This window comes from Mirounga angustirostris, unplaced genomic scaffold (assembly GCF_029215605.1).
Source record: "Mirounga angustirostris isolate CCGP_5_RB_7025 unplaced genomic scaffold, mMirAng1.0.hap1 SCAF_3, whole genome shotgun sequence".
Lineage (NCBI taxonomy): Eukaryota > Metazoa > Chordata > Mammalia > Carnivora > Phocidae > Mirounga > Mirounga angustirostris.
This window is the reverse complement of record NW_026991711.1, coordinates 156,793,948-156,818,820: the sequence shown is the minus strand read 5'-3', so window position 1 is coordinate 156,818,820 and position 24,873 is coordinate 156,793,948. Positions and strand designations below refer to the sequence as shown.

General features: G+C 37.8%; 1 protein-coding gene across 1 annotated transcript in view; it reads left to right on the top strand.

The window, feature by feature from the left end:
• DNAH7 (dynein axonemal heavy chain 7) overlaps positions 1-24,873 on the top strand; it is a 243,274-nt gene that overhangs the window by 117,426 nt on the left and 100,975 nt on the right. The window contains exons 37-40 of the mRNA XM_064585828.1: positions 1,002-1,128; positions 2,352-2,571; positions 7,384-8,256; positions 10,237-10,466. Coding sequence (XP_064441898.1) covers positions 1,002-1,128; positions 2,352-2,571; positions 7,384-8,256; positions 10,237-10,466 — 1,450 coding nt within the window. The remainder of the gene's footprint in view (positions 1-1,001; positions 1,129-2,351; positions 2,572-7,383; positions 8,257-10,236; positions 10,467-24,873) is intronic.

The following is a 24,873-nucleotide window of genomic DNA, read 5'->3' as shown; positions in this document are numbered from 1 at the left end:
GGAATCTATGCAGGGGAAATTTTTTTATGATGGGGTATCAAAAGTGGCTTGATTCAACTAACTAGACATTCTTAACTGTTTTTTTTTTCTTCCCTGAACTGAAGCTGGTAGTCTAGTCTTTAAAAATTCATTTTCTCCATATATAATTTCTTCAGGGAATCTCTTCAGTGTTTGCCTCCTGACCCCCTGACCTTTTTTGACCTGTAACCCAGTCAGGTTGCTCTGAGTCAGTAATTGCTCTCAGCACACTTCCTGGGCCACTTCAAACGCTTTTTTTCTTCTCATTTTTTTCTTTCAAGTTTTTGTTTAAATTCTAGCTAACTGACATACTGTGTAATATTACTTTGAAGTATAGGATTTAGTGATTCATCACGTACATGCAACACCCAGTGCTCTCACAAGTGCCTTCCTTAATCCCCATCCCCTATCTAACCCATCCCCCTGCCCACCACCTCTCCAGCAACCCTCAGTTTGTTCTCTATAGTTAAGAGTCTGTTTTATGGTTTGCCTCTGTTTTCTTTTCTAAAAAAAAAAAAAAAAAAAAAAAGATTTGTCTATATATTTAAAGATAATACCAATAATTTTTTAAAATGTTGCATTCTAAGTTAGTTATTAAAGCCTCATATTTGAGGGGCTCCTGGGTGGCTCAGTTAGTTAAGAGTCCAACTCTTAATTTTGACTCAGGTCATGATCTCAGAATTGTGAGATCAAGCCCTGCGTCAGGCTCCACACTCAGCATGGAGTCTGCTTGAGATTTTCTTTCTCTCCCTCTCTCTCTGTCCCTCCCTCCACTCGTGCATGCTCTCTCTCCCTCAAAATAAATAAATAAAATCTTAAAAAAAAAAGCCTCATCTTTGAAAATGTAATCATTATTTTACAAAAGTGAGACAATCCCCAAATTTTTAAAAATGCAGGGATTGTCTCACTTTTGTAAAATGTTTGAGAAAATATTCTACTGTGTAGTAGTAACATTGTTAAGAGTTACTCTTTTTAATATTTAGGTGGTGGTCGAAATCCAGTAACTCCCCGATATATGAGACATTTCAACATTATAACAATCAATGAGTTTAGTGATAAATCCATGTTTACAATCTTCTCTAGAATCTTAACCTGGCATTTAAAAATCTGGTAAGTAATTTAAAGTGTGTTTCTTTTTTCATTAGGGGGTATAAAGTCTTTTGGAAACAGATCAATATAAGTAGTGCTTCTCAAACTATTCGCTGAAAACATCCCTAGATAAAGAAAGAGATAACAGGTAACATTGCTCCCCTCTGCTGCTCTCATCTCCAGATATGAGAGCATAATGCCAAGGGGCCAAAGTATCTTTCTCTTTTTGTCTGATGTCTTGAATTTTAGCCCCAAAATACATACAAATTTTGCACTCTGCTATATAGTATGTCCATGGCAGAATTATTAATGTTTTGAATTTTCACCATGTAATACAATTAATGCTGGAAAGGTATATGTTAGGTTTATCCTGTGACTTTGATACCCTGTGGTAGAACTCGTGAGTTCCCCAAGGAGATTTATATCTAAGTTTGAGTGTAGCCTTTGAGCCTGAATCCTGGGGGAAATGTTGCTGCCTAACTCTGGACACTCAGGGCTTCTCCACATGGTGTGCAGAGGTCAGGGAGCCAAGTGGACCTGGGCAGTGCAAGTCTCTGCTCCCTGACGTCCATTCTCAGGAAATTGCCAATCCTTGCCCTTTCCAGTGATGATGGAGAAAGACAGCTGGCTCCTTGTTGAGCCAGAAGTTAAAGATAGTCAAGTTTTTCCAAAAGCATATTCATTCTACATGTTCTTTTTACCCCAGTTGTGCCCTTTGCCCTTCTTTTTTTAATCCCGACTCACTATTTCACTTTCTTTTTAACTCTCCTTTTTCTTTTCCTCTTTTTCTTTTTTCTGTATTTTTATTTCCTTCCTTGTTTGCTCTGAAAATACTCATTTCACCAGTGTTCTTCAGGGATTCCTTTTATATGCAATTGAAAATGCTAAGGGGTGAAAGTGAGTAGGACACATTTGTCTAGTGGGTGCTTGATTTGAGTTATATAATTGGGGTTCCTCGGCTGGCTCTTTTGTCTGCTTACTTAAGTAGCTTTAAGTCCATTACATTAGTCCTGCCTTCCCATGGAGTTTCTTTGAACATAAAATAAAATAACGAATGGAAAGTAATTTTAAAAGAAATTAAAAGTCCATTATTATTATTATTATTATTATTGTCATTAGAAATGGTAATCTTATAAATTAAATCATTTGATTTAATCAGAATAAATTTCACCCTAGGCATGCTCAGTATCATTTATATATCATATATGCTAACATTTTCTTTTTTTATTAAATTTTTTTTTAAGTTATAAATTTCCAGACGATTTTCTAGATTTGACCACACAAATTGTTAATGGTACAATGGCTCTATATAAAGAAGCCATGAAGAATCTCTTGCCTACTCCAGCTAAATCTCACTACTTGTTCAACCTCCGTGATTTCTCCCGTGTCATTCAGGGAGTTTGCCTGTCCAGACCAGAAACGGCAGAAACCAAAGTAGTGATTAAACGTCTCTGGGTTCATGAGGTAAATTTTTGTGTTACTGAAATATGATTATGCTAGAAGCAAAGATTTTATCATGGCAGCAACTGGGCAAAAAGAAACATTTAGCAGTTTATATTGTTGATGCGTTCAGCTATTTGGCATTATGAAAGCCAATGATCAAGGTAATTTAAAAGAATATTTAGCACTAATATATCTTATGATATTTAAAAAGGATTATCTCCTGTTTTTAGAAATTTTTGTTGACTTACAAGATATTTCAAAGTAGGTATCACTTTGGGTCAATCTCCTTTAAGTGACTTAATCCTTGATAGTTTGATTTCAAATAATTTTTGAGATGGAATATATTTTAAGGAGCTGTTTTTATAAGAAATGAATGTGTTTATCTACAGTACTTACTTGTATTTCTAGATGCCAAAACAACTGCAAAGCAAACCAGTTTTGAAAGCATAAAACTACATTAAAAATATATTTAAGTTCTTTTTGGAAAGAGGTATATGGGTGAACATTTTCTTATAAAAACTTATGGAAGGAAGGAGAGAAAGAATACAAAAAATAAGGCATCAAAAATAATTTAATATCTTAAAAATAAAGAATTATAGGAAAATAAAAGAAAAAATGTTTATTTTTAATATGTAAATAATATAGCTATTTAATTTTAATAATGTAGTTAAGAAATCTAGAAAATAGGAATGTACTATGTTAAAACCATGGGCTATAGAGATAAAAATTTCAAAAGGGCATTTAGAAATGGAATTTTTAATGTAATGAAATTCATAATATAATAACTTGAAATTTTTAGTGAGTACTTCATATAATGTAATGAGTTTAAGTTCTCAGCTCAAAATCTTCCAATAGCACTCTACTTCATTGGGAGGGATTAAACATAAACTTCAGGTGGCCCATAAGATTGCCTATGTGTACCTCTTTTCTGGCTCCCCTCAGGCTGCCTCTTGCTCTCACACTCATTCAACTTCACCAGCAATACAGGCCGACTGGCTGTTCTCTCTGCCCCAGATCCTGTGGGTTAGCTTCCTACTGCCTTTGATCAAATCTTTCCTTCTTGATGAGGCCCACACTGACCACCCTATTGTATACAACAGGCTCACACCCCACTAGCAGTTCCAGTCTTTCTTGACTTTACTCTATTTTTCTTCTTTACATAGCATTTATCAGCATCTAACATACCATATAATTTGTCATGTTTATTGTCCATCTCCCTCAGATAGCAGGCAAGCTCCATGAGGTCCCTGATTTATCCACAGTGCTGAGAACAGTGCTAGACACATTGTTCTCAACATTTCAAAAAAAAAAAAATAGGAAGTGATTGAACTCAACACTCTATTTTTGCTTGTTTCTATTTACTCAGAAAAGATTTCCTAAGGGTCTGATATGGGTCAGATACTACTTTGGGTGTCCTTTTTCTTTCCGGACACTTTTACCAAATCAGAAGACCTAATGTGATTTTATTAAATAGGTTTCAAGGTATGAAACTGGCTTACTATTTTACATTCTCTTTGGCTTCTCCATGGCTTTCAAACATCTGTGTGCATAACATCTGATTTGCTTATTAAATATAGTTATTCTGCACAAGTGACCCAAGGAAAAAAATAAATTAGTTTTCATAAAAGTTAAAAATGTTCATGCTTCAAAGGATACTGTCTAGAAAGTGAAAAGACAACCTATAGAATGGGAAAAAATATTTGCAAGTCCTACATCTGATCAATGTCTCATATCCAGAAAACATAAAGAACTATTACAACTCAATAGTAAAAGACAAATAAACCAATTTAAAAGTGGGTAAAGGATTTGAATAGACATTTCTCCAAAGATGATATACAGATGGCCAATAAGCACATGAAAAGATGTTCAACATCATTAGTCATTGGTGAAATGCAAATCAAAACCACAGTAAGGTATACCTCGCACCCACTAGGATGGCTGTCATCCCAACGACAGATAATAACAACTGTTGGTGAGGATGGTGGAAGAATCAGAGCCCTTGTCCACTGCTTATGGGTATGAAAAGTTGTGCAGCTGCTTTGGAAAACAGCTAGTTCCTCAAAACATTACACATAGAGTTACCACATGACCCAGCAGTTCTGCTCCTAGCCATATACTCGAGAGAACTGAAAACATATGTCCACACAAAAACTTGTACACAAATGTTATTAGAATTATTCATAATAAACAAAAAGTGGACACAACTCACATATACATCAGCTGATGAATGGACAAACAAAATGTGGTATATACATACAATGGAATTTTATTCAGCCCTAAAAAGAAATACCGATGCATACTACAACATGGATGAAACTAGAAACATCATGCTAAGTGAAAGAAACCAGATTATGTTATATGATCCCATTTATATAAAATGTGCAGAATAAGCAAATTAATAGTGACAAAAAGTAGAGTAATGGTTGCCAAGGGTTGTGGGGGTGCTGGGGGACAGCAAGGAGTGACTGCTAATGGGTACAGGCTTGCTACGTAGGGTGATGAAGAGGTTCTAGAATTAGAGAGTTGTGAAGTTTGCTCAAGTTCATGAATATTATAAAAACCACTGAATTATAATGCTTTAAAAGAGTGAATGTTATGTGAATTATATATCAATTAAAACAACCTGTAATTAAGGCTTGGAGATAAATAAACTCAAAGCATAAATACAATATAATAAAAAATATTCCAGAGATTACCTCTCTTGGAATGTTGTAGATTTATAAAAGAAAAATTTTACATATCAACTTTTTAAAAATGGAAGAGGGGGCAGCAGAATCAGAAGGTAGAGAGAAGGAGATCAGGCAGAAGTGAGCATGAGAGAGCCTGAGGTACTGGAAGTGTTCTGTATCTTGATCTTGGTGGTGGTGACGTGGGTATATAAATGTGTAAAAATTCTTGGAGCTGTACACTTAGGATTTTTGTATCTTAAATAAAGAAATAGAAGTAGACAAATAAGATACTCCCAGGCACCATCTTGAAAGTTTTCAAGTCAGGGTCCAGAGTAGGCCCCTGCCATCTGCATTTTAGCAAGTACCACAGATGATTCAATACAGGTGTGGTGACAGTCCTTGAGAAATACTACCTTAGGTTCTTGCTAAATAGCCTGCTAGATAATAGTATGACTTAATTCATCTTCAGCACTGATACCTGATATGTGAGGTTAGCTTGATTTAGGTTTCTCCTCCCATAGGAATATTGTACAACGTCTTCAGTACCTGAAATTCAGGAGGTGACTAGTGGCATATGTCGGGAAACTAGCTCGTCCCCTAAAGAAATAGCTTTTGAACCGCTGAGAGTATGCACAAAGCCTCACTCCTACTATTTGCCTACACAGTCACCACTGCTAGAAGAAGCGATCACACTATTATGGTACCAGCTTGACAATAGTGAAAACACTAAAATCATCTTGAACACATTAGGCTGATTTCAAAGTGGCTTGTAATAATTTTATTTCTGAATTTTATAGTGTTTCCACATAGGTTGTCATTTTATTCTTGCCATACAACTGGAATGTAATGCCAAGCAGGTATCCCTGTTTCCATTTTATAGGTGAAGGAGCTGATGCAGACAGGTTTCAGTCATTTCCCCCAAATGACAGAAGTTTTGCTGACACAAATATGCATTGCTTCTATCATAGGCATATTAGTCAGCTAGAGCTGCCGTAACAAAATACCACAGAGTGGTTTAACAACAGAAATTTATTTTCTCATAGTCCTGGAGGCCAGAAGTCCAACTGCAAGGTGCCACCAAGTATGGGTAGATGGCTGCCCCCTCATTGGGTCCCCACATGGCCCTTCCTCTGTGTACCTGCAGAGAAAGAGTGGAAACTCTCTTGTCTCTTCCTCATCTTATATGGACAGTCCTATGGGACTAGGGCTCCACCCTTGTGACCTTATTTAACTTTACCTCCTTAAAGGACTTCTCTCTTAATATAGTCATATTGGTGGTTAGGACTTCCACATGAATTTGGGGGGTGGGGCGGAACACCATTCAGTCCAAACAGATAGTAACCAAGGGACACTTAACACCACTTTGAGGAAATAGTTGTTTTATGTGACAAGCCTGGTTAACTATTTCTTACAGTCCCATAACACGTACATATCACCAGAGTTTATTTTAGTAGATTGCCCTCTGCAGTGACTTACAACAAAAATAATAAATGTGCAAAACAAAACTTGGCTTTCACCTAAGGCAAAAAAAAATGCTTTAAAAAATAATATGATTCATTTGCCAATAATTTTCAGAATGTTCCCTGGCTTGGAAAAAGGAAGGATCACTGCAAAGGAGTGCCCAGCTTCTTTATCTGTATCTGAGTGACCAGCAAAGCCAGCTACTTTCTTTCTCTAGTCCTTTTTTCTTTCTCTAGTCATTAATATTCTTTTTAAAAAATGTATTTATTTATTTGAGAGAGCAAGAGAGCAGGAGAGAGAGCATGAGCTGGGGGAGAGGCAGATGGAGAGGGAGAGGCAGGAAGCCTGATGTGGGGCTCAATCCCAGCACCCTGGGATCATAACCTGAGACAAAGGCAGATACTTAACTGACTGAGCCACCCAGCTGCCCCAGTCATTAATATTCTTTACATCTCTATAATCTTCTGTTCCCCCAAATAGCCTTTATTAATAACGTTATGTAACTGTATTATCTAAAATATACATGATCAAAATTAATATTTAAAATAAGCATTATTATGAGTCCATCCTGATTATTTGGCTATGCTTTAATAAAACCCATAGAAATTTCCTGGAGTACTTTTTATGTGACTTGAGATTAATATGTAAACAAAACTACAAAAATAGAAGAATCAGTTCCTAATGCTGCTTCTTAATTATTCAGGTCCTTAGAGTATATTATGATCGCCTTCTGGATAATGCAGATAGAAGTTGGCTTATCAACTACATTCAAGAAATTTTGAAAAAATACATGGATGAAGATTTTCATGAGCTTTTTCAGCACTTAGATTTCGATAATGATGGCGTGGTGGAAGAAGATGACTTGCGTAGCTTAATGTTTTGTGATTTTCATGATCCCAGGCGGGAGGACACCAACTACAGAGAAGTTGAGGATGTGGATAATCTTCGGGTGATAGCAGAAGCTCACCTAGAAGAATACAACAATATGAGCAAAAAAACCATGAGCCTTGTCTTGTTCCGATTTGCCATAGAACACATCAGCAGAATTTCCAGGATCCTGAAGCAGCCTCGCAGTCATGCTCTTCTGGTTGGTGTTGGAGGGAGTGGAAGGCAGTCTGTCACCAGATTAGCTGCCCACATGGCTGACTATTCAGTTTTTCAGGTTGAAATCTCCAAGGGCTATGATACTTCTGAGTGGCATGAGGATTTAAAAGTGATCTTAAGGAAATGTGCCGAAGGTGAGATGCAGGGTGTCTTCCTGTTTACAGACACTCAGATAAAAAGAGAGTCATTTCTAGAAGATGTCAACAATCTGCTGAATGCCGGGGAGGTTCCAAATCTCTTCGCGTTAGATGAGAAGCAGGAGATATGTGATAAGATGCGTCAGTTAGATCGCCAACGGGATAAAACCAAACAAACAGATGGAAGCCCCATAGCTCTTTTCAATATGTTTATTGATCGCTGCCGCAACCAACTGCATGTGGTCCTCGCCATGAGTCCCATTGGAGATGCATTCCGGATCCGCCTTAGGAAGTTCCCTGCTCTTGTTAACTGCTGTACTATTGACTGGTTTCAGGTATTGCCATGTACATTTTAGATAGACTTCTGGAAATGTTGAATCTTCGTCATCATCATGACTTATTTTATAGACTCCCCCCCACAAAATGTAACTGAGCAGAATTTTCTGATCAATGATAATGTATGAAATTAGAATTCAAGAAATCATCATAAGAGAAAGGCATTAAGCTCAATATATTATAGAAGGTTTTAGGATAAATCTGAGTATCAGTCATGGTCCCGACAGGGAACAGCACACCGAAGGCTTCACTGAGAAAAACTGAATGAAGGAACTGTTCCCAGAGCTGTAGGTGGGGTTAAAGGAACTGAGAGGAGACAGTGGAGCAGTTAGGAAGGGGTGGAGCATAGCAGGGAGCTTTACTACAGCTTGGGCATAAAGGGGAAGAGGAGGAGAGCATGTCACTGGGGCTCGAGCTGTGGAAGTAGGATTACCTGACAGGAGCAGGAACCCAAAACATAGGACTAGGCTCCTGCTAGAAAGGAAGGGAAGGTATGAATAGTCCTACCCATCTCTTCTTCCAGTCTCTTTCCATTAGCCAAACCCAACAGGAAGTCAAAAGGAAGAAAGCCAGAGTGACACTTGTGGTAGTTAACTTTGGTATCAGGAAGCACAGAGCAGATGAGACAAGGGTGTGCGGTGGGGAGTTCGTGGGCTATGGCAGAGTGTTTCTGGCCTTGGGGAATTTACATAGCCCCTCTGTTCCTCCATTTCCTGCTGAGCCTGTTTCTCGCAAAACAGATTTATTGAACCCTTGCTCAATAGCAGGTACTATTCTAAAAGCTGGAAGTGAAAAGGAAAGTGAAATAGACAAGGCTTCTGATCTCGAGCTTATTTTCTAGAGACAGACAAATTAGCAAAAAATCATTCCGTCAACAAGGTGGCATATAGGGAGTAAAAGCCTTTCTGAAGAGGTGACCTTTGAAGAGGAAGCATGCCAGACAAAATGTGCCAGTACTGAGAGCATCTGGGTGGAGGGCATAAATTAGTGGGGGCGAGGGGCTGGGGAAAGAATGGGTGTGTCAGGGGACACGGAGGTGGCAGGCGCCGAGTAACTGAGGGGGAAGAAGTAGAGGTGAGCTCAGAAAGGTGGGAAGGGCCCAACAGGCAGAGATTTACAAGTTGGTTTGGGATTTGATGTACGCCGGGAAATCTTTGAAGGATTATTAATTGGGGAGTGTGACATGAGCTAATTTACATTTTGAAAAAAATCCCTCTGGCGGCTGTAGAGAGCCACACAAGCAGGGAGACCAGTTAGGCCACCGTTGGAATGTTCCAAGCAGATGAAAACAGAAAGTTGAATTGGGATGGCTGTAGTTGATGTCAGAAGAAGAGAAAGGATTGGGAAGCTATTGTGCGGAGGGTGCCTATAGAACTTGTTTATGGGACGGATGAAGGGTTGAGAAGGAGGAGAGGTATCGAGGATGATTCCTGCATTTTGGCTGGAGCAAGGGGTGGATGGTGGTGATGTTTACAAAGTTGGGGAAGATGGCAACTACTTGGGAGGAGATAGGAACCACATTTTGGACTTGTCCCGAGTTTGAGATAACTTTAAGAGAAATCAAAGTGATAGTCATTCAGATGATTCTGGAGTTTAGAGGAAAGGATAATAACATTTACCTCAGAGAATTATTGGGAGAATTCAATGAGATGATACTGGTAGGATGCACATAGAAATAGACATTCCATAAGTTTAGTTCCTTTCCTCTTCCTTGCTCCTACAACACTCAAGAACAGTTTCTCTAACCTTTGAACAAACCATAAAGAATCAATATTACTTGTACTAGCTACTGGCTCCTAAGTGTGCAAGTCCTTGGTTGGGGGTGGGGGGAGGGAGTTCCTCATGGAAGTGTCTCTCCTGCCCCATCCCTCATGTGTTCCTCTCCATTTCTGACATCGATAAATCACAAAGGACTGCAGTAGTAACAGACTTACAGTAGTCACTTTGATCAAGTACTAACTCATTTATCTTAAATTTAGTCATGGCCTGAAGATGCACTCCAGGCAGTTGCCTCACGCTTCTTGGAAGAAATTGAAATGTCAGAGGAAATACGAGAAGGCTGTATCAACATGTGTAAAAGCTTCCACACTTCTACTATAGATTTATCTACATCCTTCTATGTTGAACTTCAAAGATATAATTATGTGACTCCTACCTCTTATCTTGAATTAATCTCCACCTTCAAAACCTTGTTGGAAAAGAAAAGAAGGTAAAAATGAAATTTCATATTTCTGTTTATTTATGTATTTTAAAGAGAGCACGCACGAGTTGGGGCAGGGACAGAGGGAGAGAGGGGGAAAGAGGGGCAAACAGACTCCACACTGAGCATGGAGCCTGCTTCCGGGCTCGATCTTACTACCCAAGAGTCAGATGCTCAACCGACTAAGGCATCCAGGCACCCCAAAATTTCATATTTCTAAGTAAGCTATGGTGATTTTAAAATATTTGTGTGTACAAAAATGACATAGCTATGATGTAGAAATTTATATTGTATATACATATATATGTGTTTGTACTGTGAATATTGTTTTATATATACATATGAATCTTTAAGTGATTTATTTTGCAAACATCTTTAGGATGGGGAGAAGTCTTATTCTTTTGTATAGATGGGTTGTCTGGCACATTGTAAATGCATAATCACATTTGTTGAAGGAATAAAGGCTTGCCACTCAGAGCTGGGCTAAGACTCCAGGATCCTTTGACAATGATATGGAGTAAACACCACTAGAGAGATTTTTTTTTTTAATAAGTAATCAGATAATAGATAAAACTTCTGTTTAGGTATTGAACAGCTGAAACCCAGAAACTGCTAATCAGGTTTCCTTCTTTAAACTCTCATTTGAAAACCTCAATATGAACATCAATACACTTATGTACTATAGAATGTGTCAATGTGAATTTTCAATGTCATTGAGGGTGACATTTATTTATTTATTTTTGTAGTTTCAAGTTTTTATTTAAATTCCAGTTGGTTAACATATAGTGTAGTATTGGTTTCAGGAATAGAATAGAATAGTTTCAGGAATAGAACTTAGTGATTCATCACGTACATGCAATGCCCAGTGTTCGTCACAATAAGGATCTTCCTTAATGCCTATCACCCATTTAGTCCATCCCCCTGCCCACCTCCCCTCCAGCAACTCTCTATTCTCTATCATTAAGAGTCTGTTTTATGGGGGCGCCTGGGTGGCTCAGTTGGTTAAGCGACTGCCTTCGGCTCAGGTCATGATCCTGGAGTCCCTGGATCGAGTCCCGCATCGGGCTCCCTGCTTGGCAGGGAGTCTGCTTCTCCCTCTCCCACTCCCCGTTTGTGTTCCCTCTCTCGCTGTGTCTTTCTCTGTCAAATAAATAAATAAAATCTTTAAAAAAAAAAAAAAAAAAAAAAAAAAAGAGTCTGTTTTATGGTTTGCCTTTCTTTTTCCCCTTCCGCTATGTTCATCTAATTTGTTTCTTAAATTCCATATATGAGTGAAATCCTATGGTATTTGTCTTTCTCTGTCTGACTTATTTCACTTAGCATAATACATTCTAGCTCTGTCCTTGTCATTGCAAATGGCAAGATTTCATTCTTTTTGATGGCTGAGTAAAATACCACTATATATATATATAGAGAGAGAGAGAGAGAGAGAGAATATATCTGGTATATATGTGTGTGTGTGTATATATGTATACGCATATACCACATCTTCTTTATCCATTCATCAGTTGATGGGCATTTGTTCTCTTTTCACAATTTAGCTATTGTTGATAGTGCTGCTATAAATGTCGGGGTGCATGTACCCTTCAGTTCAGTATTTTTGTATCCTTTGGGTAGCTGGATTGTAGGGTAGTTCTATTTTTAACTTTCTGAGGACCTTCCATACTGTTTTCCATAGTGGCTGCACCAGTTTGCATTCCCACCAACAGTGCAAGAGGGTGCCCCTTTCTCCCCATCCTTGCCAACACCTGTTGTTTCCTGACTTGCTAATTTTACCCATTCTTAAAGGTGTGAGGTGATATCTCATTGTAGTTTTGATTTGTATTTTCCTGATAATGAGTGATGTTGAGCGTCTTTTCATGTGCCTGTTAGCCATCTGAATGTCTTCTTTGGAAAAAGGTCGATTCATGTCTTCTGCCCATTTCTGAACTGGATTATTTGTTTTTAGGTGTTGAGTTTGAAAAGTTATTTATAGATTTTGGGTCCTAACCCTTTATCTGATATGTCATTTGCAATATCTTCTCCCATTCCATAGGTTGCCTTTTAGTTTTGTTGATTTGTTTCCTTTGTTGTGCAGAGCTTTTATCTTGATGAAGTCCCAGTAGTTCATTTTTGTTTTTGTTTCCCTTGCCTTTGGAGACGTGTCTAGCAAGAAGTTGCTGTGGCCAAGGTTGAAGAGGTTGCTGCTTGTGTTCTCCTCTAGGATTTTGATGGATTCCTGTCTTACATCGAGGCCTCTCATCCATTTTGAATTTATTTTGGTGTATGGTGTAACAAAGTGGTACAGTGTCATTCTTTTGCATGTCACTGTCCAGTTTTCCCAACACCATTTGTTGAAGAGACTATCTTTTTTTCCATGGATATTCTTTCCTGCTTTGTCAAAGATTAGTTGACCATAGAGTTGTAGGTCCATTTCTGGGTTCTTTATTCTGTTGCATTGATCTATGTGTCTGGTTTTGTGCTAGTACCATACTGTCTTGATGACCAGAGCTTTTTAATACAACTTGAAGTCTGGAATTGTGATGCCTCCAGCTTTGCTTTTCTTTTTCAAGACTGCTTTGACTATTTGGGGTCTTTTGTGGTTCCATACAAATGTTTGGATTGTTTGTTCTAGCTCTGTGAAAAATGCTGATGGCATTTTGATAGGGATTGCATTGAATGTGTAAATTCCTTTGGGTAGTATAGACATTTTAACAATATTTGTTCTTCCAGTCCATGAGCATGAGATGTTTTTCCATTTCATTGTGTTCTCTTCAATTTCTTTCATCAGTGTTCTATAGTTTTCCAGCATACAGATCTTTTACCTCTTTGGTCAGGTTTATTCCTAACTAACTTATGGTTTTTGGTGCAGTTATAAATGGGATTGATTCCTTGATTTCTCTTTCTGCTGCTTCATTATAGGTGTATAGAAATGCAACAGATTTTGGTATGTTGATTTTGTATTCTGCGACTGTACTGAGTTCATGTATCAGTTCTAGCAATGTTTTGGTGTAGTCTTTTGGGTTTTCTACACAGAGTATCATGTTGTCTGTGAGTAGCAGAAATTTGACTTCTTCCTTGCCAATTTGGATGCCTTTTATTTCTTTTTGTCTGGTTGCTGAGGCTAGACTGGCAGTACTATGTTAAAGTAACAGTGTTGAGAGTGGACGTCCCTGTCTTGTTCCTACCCTTAGAGGAAAAGCTCTCAGTTTTTCCCCATTGAAGATGATATTAGCTGTGGGTCCTTCATATATGGCCTTTATGCCTACTATCATACTACCATCTCTATCCCTACTTTGTTGAGGGATTTTTATCAAGAATGGATGCTATACTTTGTCAAATGCTTTTTCTGCATCTATTGAGAGGATCATAGGGTTCTTATCCTTTCTTTTATTTGTATCACGTTGATTGATTTGTGAATATTGACTCATCCTTGCTAGTATCTTGTTGAGAATTTTTGCATCTATGTTCATCCAGGCTCTTGGCCTATATTTCTCTTTTCTAGTGGGGTCTTTGTCTGGTTTTGGAATCAACGTAATACTGGCCTTGTAGAATGAATTTGGAGGTTTTCCCTCCATTTCTATTTTTTGGAACAGTTTGAGAAGAACAGGTATTAACTCTTATTTAAATGTTTGGTAGAATTTCCCTGGGAAGCCATCTGTATCTATCTGGATTTGGACTTTGGCTGGAAGATTTTTGATTACTGCCTCAATTTCTTTGTTGGTTATGGGTCTGTTGAAATTTTCTTTCTTCCTGTTTCAGTTTTGGTAGTTCATGTTTCTAGGAATTTATCCATTTCTTCTAGATTGCCCAATTTGTTGGCATATAATTTTTCATTCTTTTATAACTGTTTGTACTGCTGTTGTGGTGTTGTGATCTCTTTCTCTCCTTTGTGATTTTATTTATTTGGGTCCTTTCTCTTTTCTTTTTGATAACTCTGGCTAGGAGTTTATCAATTTTTTTAATTCCTTCAAAGAACCAACTCCTGGTTTTTGGATTTGTTCTACTGGGTTTTTTTGTTTGTTTTGCTTGTTTCCAAATCATTTATTTGTGCTCTACTCTTTATTTCCTTTCTTCTGCTGGTGTTAGGCTTCATTTGTTGTTCTTTTTCTAGCTCCTTTAGGTGTAAGGTTAAGTTGTGTATTTGAGACTTTTCTTCTTGAGGTAGGCCTGTATTGCTATATACTTCCCTATTACTGCTGCTTTTGCTGCATCCAGAGGTTTTGGGCCATCATGTTTCATTTTCATTTGTTCCCATGTATTGTTTAATTTCTTCTTGAATTTCCTGGTTTACCCATTCATTGTTTAGTAGGATACTAAATATAGATACCTCCAGGTATTTATGGTCTTTCCAAATTTTTTCTTGTGGTTAGCTTCAAGTTTCATTGCATTTTGGTCAGAAAATATGCATGGTATGATCTCAATCTTTTTGTCCTGGTTGAGGCCTGATTTGTGACCGAGTATGTGATCTATTCTGGAGAATGTCCTATATGCATTTGAAAAAGAATGTGTATTCTGCTGCTTTAGGATGAAATGTTCTGACTGTATCTGTTAAGTCCATCTGGTCCAGTGTGTCATTCAAAGCCATTGTTTCCTTGTTGATCTTCTGCTTAGATGATCTGTCCATTACTGTGAGTGGGGTGTTAAAGTCTCCTACTATTATTGTATTATTATCAGTGAGTTCCTTTATGTTTGTTATTAATTGATTTAGATATTTGGGTGCTCCCAAGTTAGAGTCATAAATATATGTAATTGTTAGATTTTCTTGTTGGATAGACCCCTTTATTAAGATGTAGTGCCCTTCTTCATCTCTTATTACAGTCCTTGGTTTAAAATCTAGTTTGTCTGATATATGTATGGCTACTGCAGCTTCCTTCTGATGTTCATTAGCATGATAATGGGTTCTCCATCCCCTCACTTGCAATCTGTCGGTCTAAAGTGAAACTCTCTCTCTCTCTCTCTCCTTTTTTTAATATAGCTTATCTCATAAGCTTATTCTGATATTTCCTTCAAATATAGTACTACATGGTTTCACTGAACTTTTTCTTTTCTTTTTTATTTAAATTCAATTAGCCAACATATAGTACACAATTAGTTTCAGATGTAGAGTTCAATAATTCATCAGTTGTGTATAACAACCAGTGCTCCTCACATCATGTGCCCTCCTTAATGCCCATCACTCAATTATCCCATCCCCTCACCCCTCTCCCCTCCAGCAACCCTCAGTTTATTTCCTATAACTAAAAGTCTCTCATGGTTTGTCTCCCTCTCTGATGACTTCCCATTCAGTTTTCCCTCCCTTCCCTTATGATCCTCCACGCTCTTTCTTATATTCCACATATGAGCGAAACCATATGATAATTGCCTTTCTCTGATTGACTTACTTCACTCAGCATACACCCTCCAGTTCTATCCACATCAATATAAATGCTAAGTATTCATCCTTTCTGAGGCCAGAGTAATATTCCATTGTATATATATATATATATACACATACCACATCTTCTTTATCCATTCATCTGTCGATGGACATCTCAGCTCTTTCCATAGTTTGGCTATTGTGGACATTCCTGCTATAAACATTGGGGTGCAGGTGCCCCTTTTGATCACTACATTTGTATCTTTGGGGTAAATACTTTGTAGTGCAATTGCTGGGTCATAGGGCAGCTTTATTTTTAACTTCTCGAGGAACCTCCATACTGTTATCCAGAGTGGCTGCACCAGCTTGCATACCCACCAACAGTGTAAGAGGGTTCCCCTTTTTCCACATCCTCACCAACATCTGTTGTTTCCTGACTTGTTAATTTTAGCCATTCTGACTGCTGTGAGGTGATATCTCATTGTGGTTTTGGTTTGTATTTCCCTGATGCCGACTGATGTTGAGCACTTTTTCATGTGTCTGTTGGCCATTTGTAGGTCTTCCTTGGAGAAACATCTATTCATGTCTTCTGCCCATTTCTTGACTGGATTCTTTGTTTTTTGGGTACTGGGGTTGATAAGTTCTTTATAGGTCTTGGATACTAGCCCTTTATCTGATATGTCATTTGCAAATATCTTCTCCCATTCCATAGGTTGCCTTTTAGTTTTGTTGACTGTTTTCTTTGTTGTGCAGAGCTTTTTATCTTGTTGAAGTCCCAGTAGTTCATTTTTGTTTTTGTTTCCCTTGCCTTTGGAGACGTGTCTAGCAAGAAGTTGCTGTGGCCAAGGTTGAAGAGGTTGCTGCTTGTGTTCTCCTCTAGGATTTTGTTGGATTCCTGTCTCACATTTAGATCTTTCATCCATTTTGAGTTTATCTTTCTGTATGGTGTAAGAAAATGGTTCAGTTTCATTCTTCTACATGTGGCTGTCCAATTATCCCAACATAATTTGTTGAAGAGACTATCTTTTTTTCCATTGGACATTCTTTCCTGCTTTGTTGAAGATTAGTTGACCATAAAGTTGTGGGTTCATTTATGGGTTCTCTATTCTGTTCCATTGATCTATGTGTCTGTTTTTGTGCCAGTACCATACTGTCTTGATGATGACAGCTTTGTAATAGAGCTTAAAGTCCAGCATTGTGATGCCTCCAGCTTTGCTTTTCTTTTTCAACATTCCTCTGGCTATTCAGGGTCTTTTCTGATTCCATACAAATTTTAGGATTGTTTTTTCCAACTCTGTGAAAAATGTTCATGGTATTTTGATAGGGATTGCATTGAATGTGTAGATTGCTCTGGGTAGCATAGATATTTTAACAATGTTTATTCTTCCAATCCATGAGACTGGAATGTTTTTCCATTTCTTTGTGTCTTCCTCAATTTCTTTCATAAGTGTTCCATAGTTTTTACAGTACAGATCCTTTCTCTTTGGTTAGGTTTATTCCTAGGTTATCTTGTGGTTTTTGGTGCAATTATAAATGGGATCAATTCCTTAATTTCAATTTCTTCTGTCTCATTGTTAGTGTATAGGAATACAACTGATTTCTGGGCATTGATTTTATATCCTGCCACATTGCTGAATTCCTCTATGAGTTCTAGCAGTATTGGGGTGGAATCTTTTAGGTTTTTCATATAAAGTATCATGTCATCTGTGAAGGGAGAGAGTTTGACGCTTCTTTGCCAATTTGAATGTGTTTTATTTCTTTATTTGTCTGACTGCTGAGACTAGGACTTCTAGTATGATGTTGAAAGGCAGTGGTGAGAGTGGGCATCCCTGTCTTGTTCCTGACCTTAGGGAAAAGCTCTCAGTTTTTCCCCACAGAGAATGAGATTCTCTGTGGGCTTTTTGTAGATGGGTTTTATGATATTGAGGTATATTCCCTCTGTCCCTACACTGTGGAGAGTTTTAATCAAGAAAGGATGCTGTACTTTGTCAAATGCTTTTTCTGCATCAATGGAGAGGATCATATGGTTCTTGTCCTTTTTTTTTTTTATTAATGTGATGTATCACATTGATTGATTTGTGAATGTTGACCCACCTTTGCATCCCAGGAACAAAACCCACTTGGTCATGGTGAATAATCCTTTTAATGTACTGTTGGATCGTATTGGCTAGTATTTTGGTGAGAATTTTTGCATCCATGTTCATCAGGGATATGAGTCTCTAATTCTCCTTTTTGGTTGGGTCTTTGTCTGGTTTTAGGATCAAGGGAATGCTGGCCTCATTGAATGAGTTTGGAAGTTTTCCTTCCATTTCTCTTTTCTGCAAAAGCTTCAGAAGAATAGGTAAAAGTTGTTTTAAAATGTTTGGTAGAATTCTCCTGGGAAGCCATCCAGCCCTGGACTCTTTTTGTTGGGAGATTTTTGATTACTGCTTCAGTTCCTTGCTGGTTATGGGTCTGTTCAGGTTTTCTATTTCTTCCTGTTTCAGTTTTGGTAGTTTATATGTTTCTAGGAATGCATTCATTTCTTCCATATTGTCTAATTTGTTGGCATATAGTTGCTCATAATATGTTCTTGCAGTTGTTTGTATTTCCTTGGTGTTAGTCATGATCTTTCCTCTTTCATTCATGATTTTATTAATTTGGGTCCTTTCTCTTTTCTTTTTGATAATTCTCACTAGGGGTGTATCGATCTTATAAATTGTTTCAAAGAATCAGCTTCTAGTTTTATTGATCTGTTCTTTTGGTTTCTGTTTCATTGATTTTTGCTCTAATCTTTATTATTTCTCATCTCCTGCTTGGTTTAGGCTCTCTTTGCCATTCCTTCTCCTGCTCCTTTAGGTGTGAGGTTAACTAGTGTATTTCAGACTTTTCTAGTGTATTGAAAAAGGCTTGTATTGCTATGTACTTCCCTCTTAGGACCGCCTTTGCTGTGTCACAAAGGTTTTGAACAGACGTGTTTTCATTTTCTTTTGTTTCTATGAATTTTTAAAATTTCCTCTTTAATTTCCTGGTTGACACATTCATTCTTTACTAGGATGCTCTTTACCCTCCAAATATTTGAGTTCCTTCCAAATTTCCTCTTGTGACTGAGTTGAAGTTTCAAAGCATTGTGGTCTGAAAATATGCAGGGAATGATCTCAATCTTTTGGTACCACTTGAGGCCTGATTTGAGACCCACTATGTTATCTGTTCTGGAGAATGTTCCATGTGCACTTGAAAAGAATGTGTATTCTGTTGCTTTAGGAAGGAATGTTCTGACTATATCTGTGAAGTCCATCTGGTCCAGTGTGTCAGTCAAAGGCCTTGTTTCCTTGTTGATCTTCTGCTTAAATGATCTGTCCATTGCAGTGAGGGGGGTGTTAAAGTCCCCTACTATTATTGTACTATTATCAATGTGTTTCTTTAATTTTGTTACTAATGGTTTATATAATAGGCTGCTCCCAAGTTAGGAACATAAATATTTATAATTATTAGATCTTGTTGAATAGACCCTTTAAGTATGATATAGTGTCCCTTTTCATCCCTTACTACAGTGTTTGGTTTAAAATCTAATTTGTCTGTTATAAGGATTACTACCCCAGCTTTCTTTTGATGTCCATTAGCATGGTAAATGGTTTTCCACCCCCTCACTTTCAATCTGGAGGTGTCTTTGGGTCTAAAATAAGTCTCTTGTAAACAGCATATCGATGGGTCCTGCTTTTTTATCCAATCTGATATCCTGTGTCTTTTGACTGGGGCATTTAACCCATTTACATTGAGAGTGACTATTGAAAGATATGAATTTACTGCCATTGTATTACCTGTAAAATCACTGTTTCTGTGCATTGTCTCTGTTCTATGTTACTTTTGAGCTCTCTCTTTGCTTACAGCATTCCCTTTAATATTTCTTACAGGGCTGTTTTAGTGATCACAAATTCTTTTAGTTTCTGTTTGTCCTGGAAACTCTTTGTCTCTCCATCCATTCTGAATGACAGCCTTGCTGGATAAAGTATTCTTGGCTTTATGTTTTTCTCATTTAGTACCCTGAATATATCATGCCAGCCCTTTCTGACCTGCCAGGTCTGATGTGGATAGGTCTGCTTGCAGTCTAATGTTCCTACCCTTGTAGGTTAAAGATCTCTTTCTTGAGCTGCTTTCAGGATTTTCTCTCTATCTCTGAAATTTGCAAACTTCACTATTATATGTCAGGGTGTTGATCTATTTTTATTGATTTTGAGGGGGGTTTTCTGTGCCTTCGGGACTTGAATGCCTATTTCCTTCCCTACCTTAGGGAAGTTCTCAGCTATAATTTGCTTAAATATACCTTCTGCCCCCCTTTCTCTTTCTTCTTCCTCTGGAGCCTTAATAATTCTAATATTGTTTCCCTTTATGATCTCTTGAATCCTCCCCTCATGGTCCAATAATTGTTTATCTCTCTTTTGCTCAGTTTCTTTATTCTCCATAATTTTATCTTCTCTCTCTCTTCTGTCTCACTTATCCTATCAGCAAGAGCCTCCATTTTTTATTGCATCTCAACAATACCCTTTTTGATTTCAACCTGATAAGATCTTAGTTCTTTTATTTCTCTAGAAAGGGATTCTCTAGGGTCTTCTATGCTTTTTTCAAGCCCAGCTAGTTTATTTATAATCATTGTTCTGAATTTTAGCTCTGACAGTTTACTAATATCTAAATTTATTAAGTCTCTGGCAGTGATTAATGTCTCTTTTCCTTTTTTCTGGGATTTTTTTCTTCTGGTCATTTTGTCCAGAGAAGAATAGATGAATGAAAGAACAAAAAAGAAATAAAAAATAAAAATATCAACCATGATCCCAGTGAAATATACACTAGGCAAATTAGAAGGGGGGGGGGAGAAAAAGAGAATATAATAAAACAGGTAGACAGAACAGGTCCTGGGTGTATTTTGGTCTGTTTGTTAGAAGACACTTAATCCTGAAATTGTAAAGAAAGAAGAACATATATATACAAAAATAAAATTGAATGCAGTGAAAGGAAGCCAAAAATGAAGAATACATCTATAAAATATAAATGTAAAAATGCAAATTAAAAAAAGACTTTAAAAAAGAGTTGAGAAAATAAGCTAGTTGAAAAGGAAAAAAAAGAAAAAGTAAGAAAAAGAAAATTTTAAACTGAAAGACTAAAGAATCGTGAGAAAAAGTCTTAAATTCTATGTACTATTTTTCCCTAGTGCAGGAGTTTTTCAGTTCTGTGTGATCCATAAACTTGGTATTAACCTGATGTTGCTGCTGGTCTTCTGGGGGAGGGGCCCATTGCACTGAGTCTCAGGTGTTGTTGCCTGGGTGGAGTTGCACCGGCCCTTGCCAGGGGGCCGAGCTCAGTGTGGGATGCTTCGGGTTACTCTTTGTGGCTTTTGTTCCCTGAAGACTTTTTGCACAGCTTGCAAAAAGTGGTCAATTTTCTATTTGTTTAATTGCAGCAGTTCTTTTCTTAGACCTCAGGTTGAATTCACAGGTGTTCAGAATGATTTGATAGATATCTAGCTGAATTCAAGGGACCAGATGAAACGAGGGTCCCCTACTTTTCCACCATCTTCCCTCTCTCCTAAAGCGAGTCTCTTGTAGACAGCATATAGATGGGTCTTTTTTTTTTAATCCATCCTGACACCTTATGTCTTTTGATTGGAGCATTTAGTCCATTTATATCCAGAGTGATTATTGATAGATATGAATTAATGCCATTTTATTACTTGTTTTCTCATTGTTTCTGGAGATTTTCTCTGTTCCTTTCTAGTCTTTGTCACTTTGGGTCTTTCTTTCTCACTGAAAGAGTCTCCTTTAGTATTTCTTGCAGGACTGCTTCAGTGATCATGAACTCCTTTAGTTTTTGTTTGTCTGGGAAACTCTTTATCTCTCCTTGTATTCCGAATGATAGCCTTGCTGAGTAGAATATTCTTTGCTGCATATTTTCCCATTCAGCACGTTGAGTATACCATACCACTCTCTTCTTGCCTGCCAAGTTTCTGTGGATAGATCTGCTGCTAATCTTATTTGTTTTCCCTTTGAAGTTAAGGACTTCTTTTGTCTTGCTGTTTTTAGGATTTTTTTCTTTATTTAACTCTGATGTTTTGGTGTTGGCAGGATTTTGTTGATTTTGATGGGAATTCTGTGTGCCTCCTGGATTTGGATGTTTGTTTCCTTCCCCCAGTTAGGGAAGTTTTTAGCTATAATTTCCTCAAATAAACATCCCCTCTCTTCTTCTGGGACTCCTATGATATAAATTTTATTATGCTTTATGGAGTCACTGAATTCCCTATGTCTACATTTGTGATTTAATACTTTTCTTTTTCTCTTCTTTTCAGCTTCATTATTTTCCACAATTTTATCTTCTGTATCATTTATTTGTTCCTCTGCTTCTTCCATTCTCATGGTCATTACATCCAGTTGGTTTCAAATCTTGGTTATTGCATTTTTCATTTAGGTCTGACTAGTTTTTAGATCTTTTATCTCTGTGGTAAGGGACTCCCTGGTGTCTTCTATGCTTTTATTAAGCCCAGCTAGTATCCTTATGATTGTTTTAAATTCTGGATCAGGCATATTACTTATTTCTGTTTTGATTAGACCCCTCGCCATGACCTTTTCTTGTTCTTTCTTTTGGAATGAGTTCCTCCATCTTGGCATTTTGTCTAGGTGTCTGTGTTAGGAAAGCCTGCTATGTTTCCTGCTTCTGAGAGTAATGGCTCTATAAAGAAGAGGTCATACACTCTCCAGGGCCTGGTGCATCAGAAAGTGTTTCTAGTGTATGTTGTGTGCACTCTGCTGCTGTTGTTTTGGCTGCTCTTTCCCTCAGGTCAGTCCTCTATGGAGTTTCTCCTTGCCTGCAATGGGGAGTGTTTGGACCTTGACCAAAGTGTGGTGAGTTTTAACTCGGTGCACTCTGGTCTGCTTGTTAAAAGAGACCTGATGCTCTTTCCACTAGAGCTGAAACTTTTCAGGACTCTGTGGTCAGTAGTCATGGTGCATGTGGGGGATTTGCACTGGTCTTTGAAGGAAGGGGCCCACTGCACTGGTTCTCAGGCAAGTGTGCACCAACAGAATTAAGGGGATGGGCTTAGTGTAAGCCGTTTAGGCTGCCAGTGTTGGTGCTGTGCTGCTTCTGAAGTTAGTTTATGCTGGGGGGGGGGTGGGAAGTGGCATCCACTGACTCTTTTGTCCCTGGAGAGGCAATGTCACCTCTCCCAGATGTGTTCCAAGAAAAGGGAACTGTCTCTCCCAGTGCATCCCTGGGGAATCCTCAGATTGTGCCATCTGCCCCTGGGATATCTGCCATCCTACACAGGAGGACTGCAGCGCCCTCAGGGCTCCAACCAGCAACAGCTCCGGCCTCTAAAACTCCAGCCTTTGAACTCCACTGGTTGTAAAAACTCATGAAAGTCAGCCCCTTTCATTTTCCTAGTCAATGGCTTTGGGGAATTGTTTTCCCTGTGCAAACCCCTGTGCACTTCTCTTTCTCTCTCTCTCCCCCTCCTCTCTCTGTGACCAGGGCTCCCTCCCCTCTACAGTACCCATGATCCGTTTCTCCCCTAAGTCACGTCTCCACACCTCTTACCTTCCACAATGTGCAGTGTCCTCTTCTCTCCCTCTAGTTGTGCATTTTGTTCTGTCAGTCCTCAGATTGATTTCTTGGGTATTCAGAATGATTTGATTCTTATCTAGCTGTGTTCCAGGGAGGAGGCAAGCCTAGGGTTTCCTACTACTCTACCATCTTAACTTCCTGCAGTCTGCTGAGGGTGACTTTTAGATGCAAAAAAAGTTTATTCAAAAGCTTCTTTGGTTCTAAAAAATACCCAATGTATTATAAAATGTAAAAACATTATATTAAGCTATAAAATTAGATATTTAAAAATGTTAATGATCTACCTTTTAAGGGGTTCTTCAGCTAATGTTTGGTCACATTCAAGAAGTTATTTAAACAAATTTTTTACTTTGCATTTATAATTTTTTTCATTGCATTTATAATTTTTAAAGGTTTTTATTTCCCTTTTGAGGTCTGATTTCACAAATCAAACTTTCCTACATACTTAAATAATTTTAAAAAATTAGTAAGTTAAACTAATACAGAGGGTGAGCCTTAAGTTCTTTTAAATGTTTAATATTACCTATAAACTTTGTGAGCTATTTTTACTTTAAAACAGAAATCTAGCTCTTGCTCAATTACATAATTTATATTGGACTGTAAGGTTGATCTGTGAATCTAACAGACTGAATTCTTTTAAATATTTAAAATATATACTTAAAATACCAACATGCACAGATTTCATGACAAAAAATATTGATGCAAAGTTTAATGTTTGCATATTAACTATATTTAATTCTAAATCTTCCTGTGCTAACCCACTATATCAAGCATTTTGAAGCATCCTTTCCCGTATTGTCCAGGATGCTACCTATATCCTGGTAGGACGCTCCTCATCCATATTTACACTGACTATTGTAATACCTTCTGCAGCTGGGGCATCAGAGCTTTCCTAGGTACCATGATCCATACTCCTGTGTTTAAGTCATATCATTACTACTTTTTGCATCTACCTAGTGAAATCTGCAGCCCCTACCCAAGGTAGCTACATTACTTGACTGAATTTTATAATTGCTTTGGCTGTTAAAATAATTATCTTTCCATGTAGATCTTATGATCTTTAACTTAATGGAATGTTGTCTTTTTTTCCCCCCATATTTTCCCATCTAAGGATATTAAAACTTTTTGGAGGTTCTTAATAATTTTAGATATCACTTATGTCTCTGTACACTCAAAATGTTTAAGGCCATCCTAACTGAAAGAAATATTATGAAAATAAAGTACAACATTATAGGAAGATTGAAAGTAATAGTTTTCTAGGCATTTTTAGGTATTCTTATTTTCCTTTCAAATCTTCCTCTTTTTAAAAAAATTCTCCTTTATGGGGCACCTAGGTGGCTCAGTTGGTTAAGTGTCCAACTCTTGGTTTCAGCTCAGGTCATGATTTCGGGGTCATGGGATCAAGACCCGCATAGGATTCTGTGCTCAGCTGGGAGTCCGCTTGGGATTCTCTCCCTCTGCTCCATTCCGCCTCTCTCTCTAATAAAA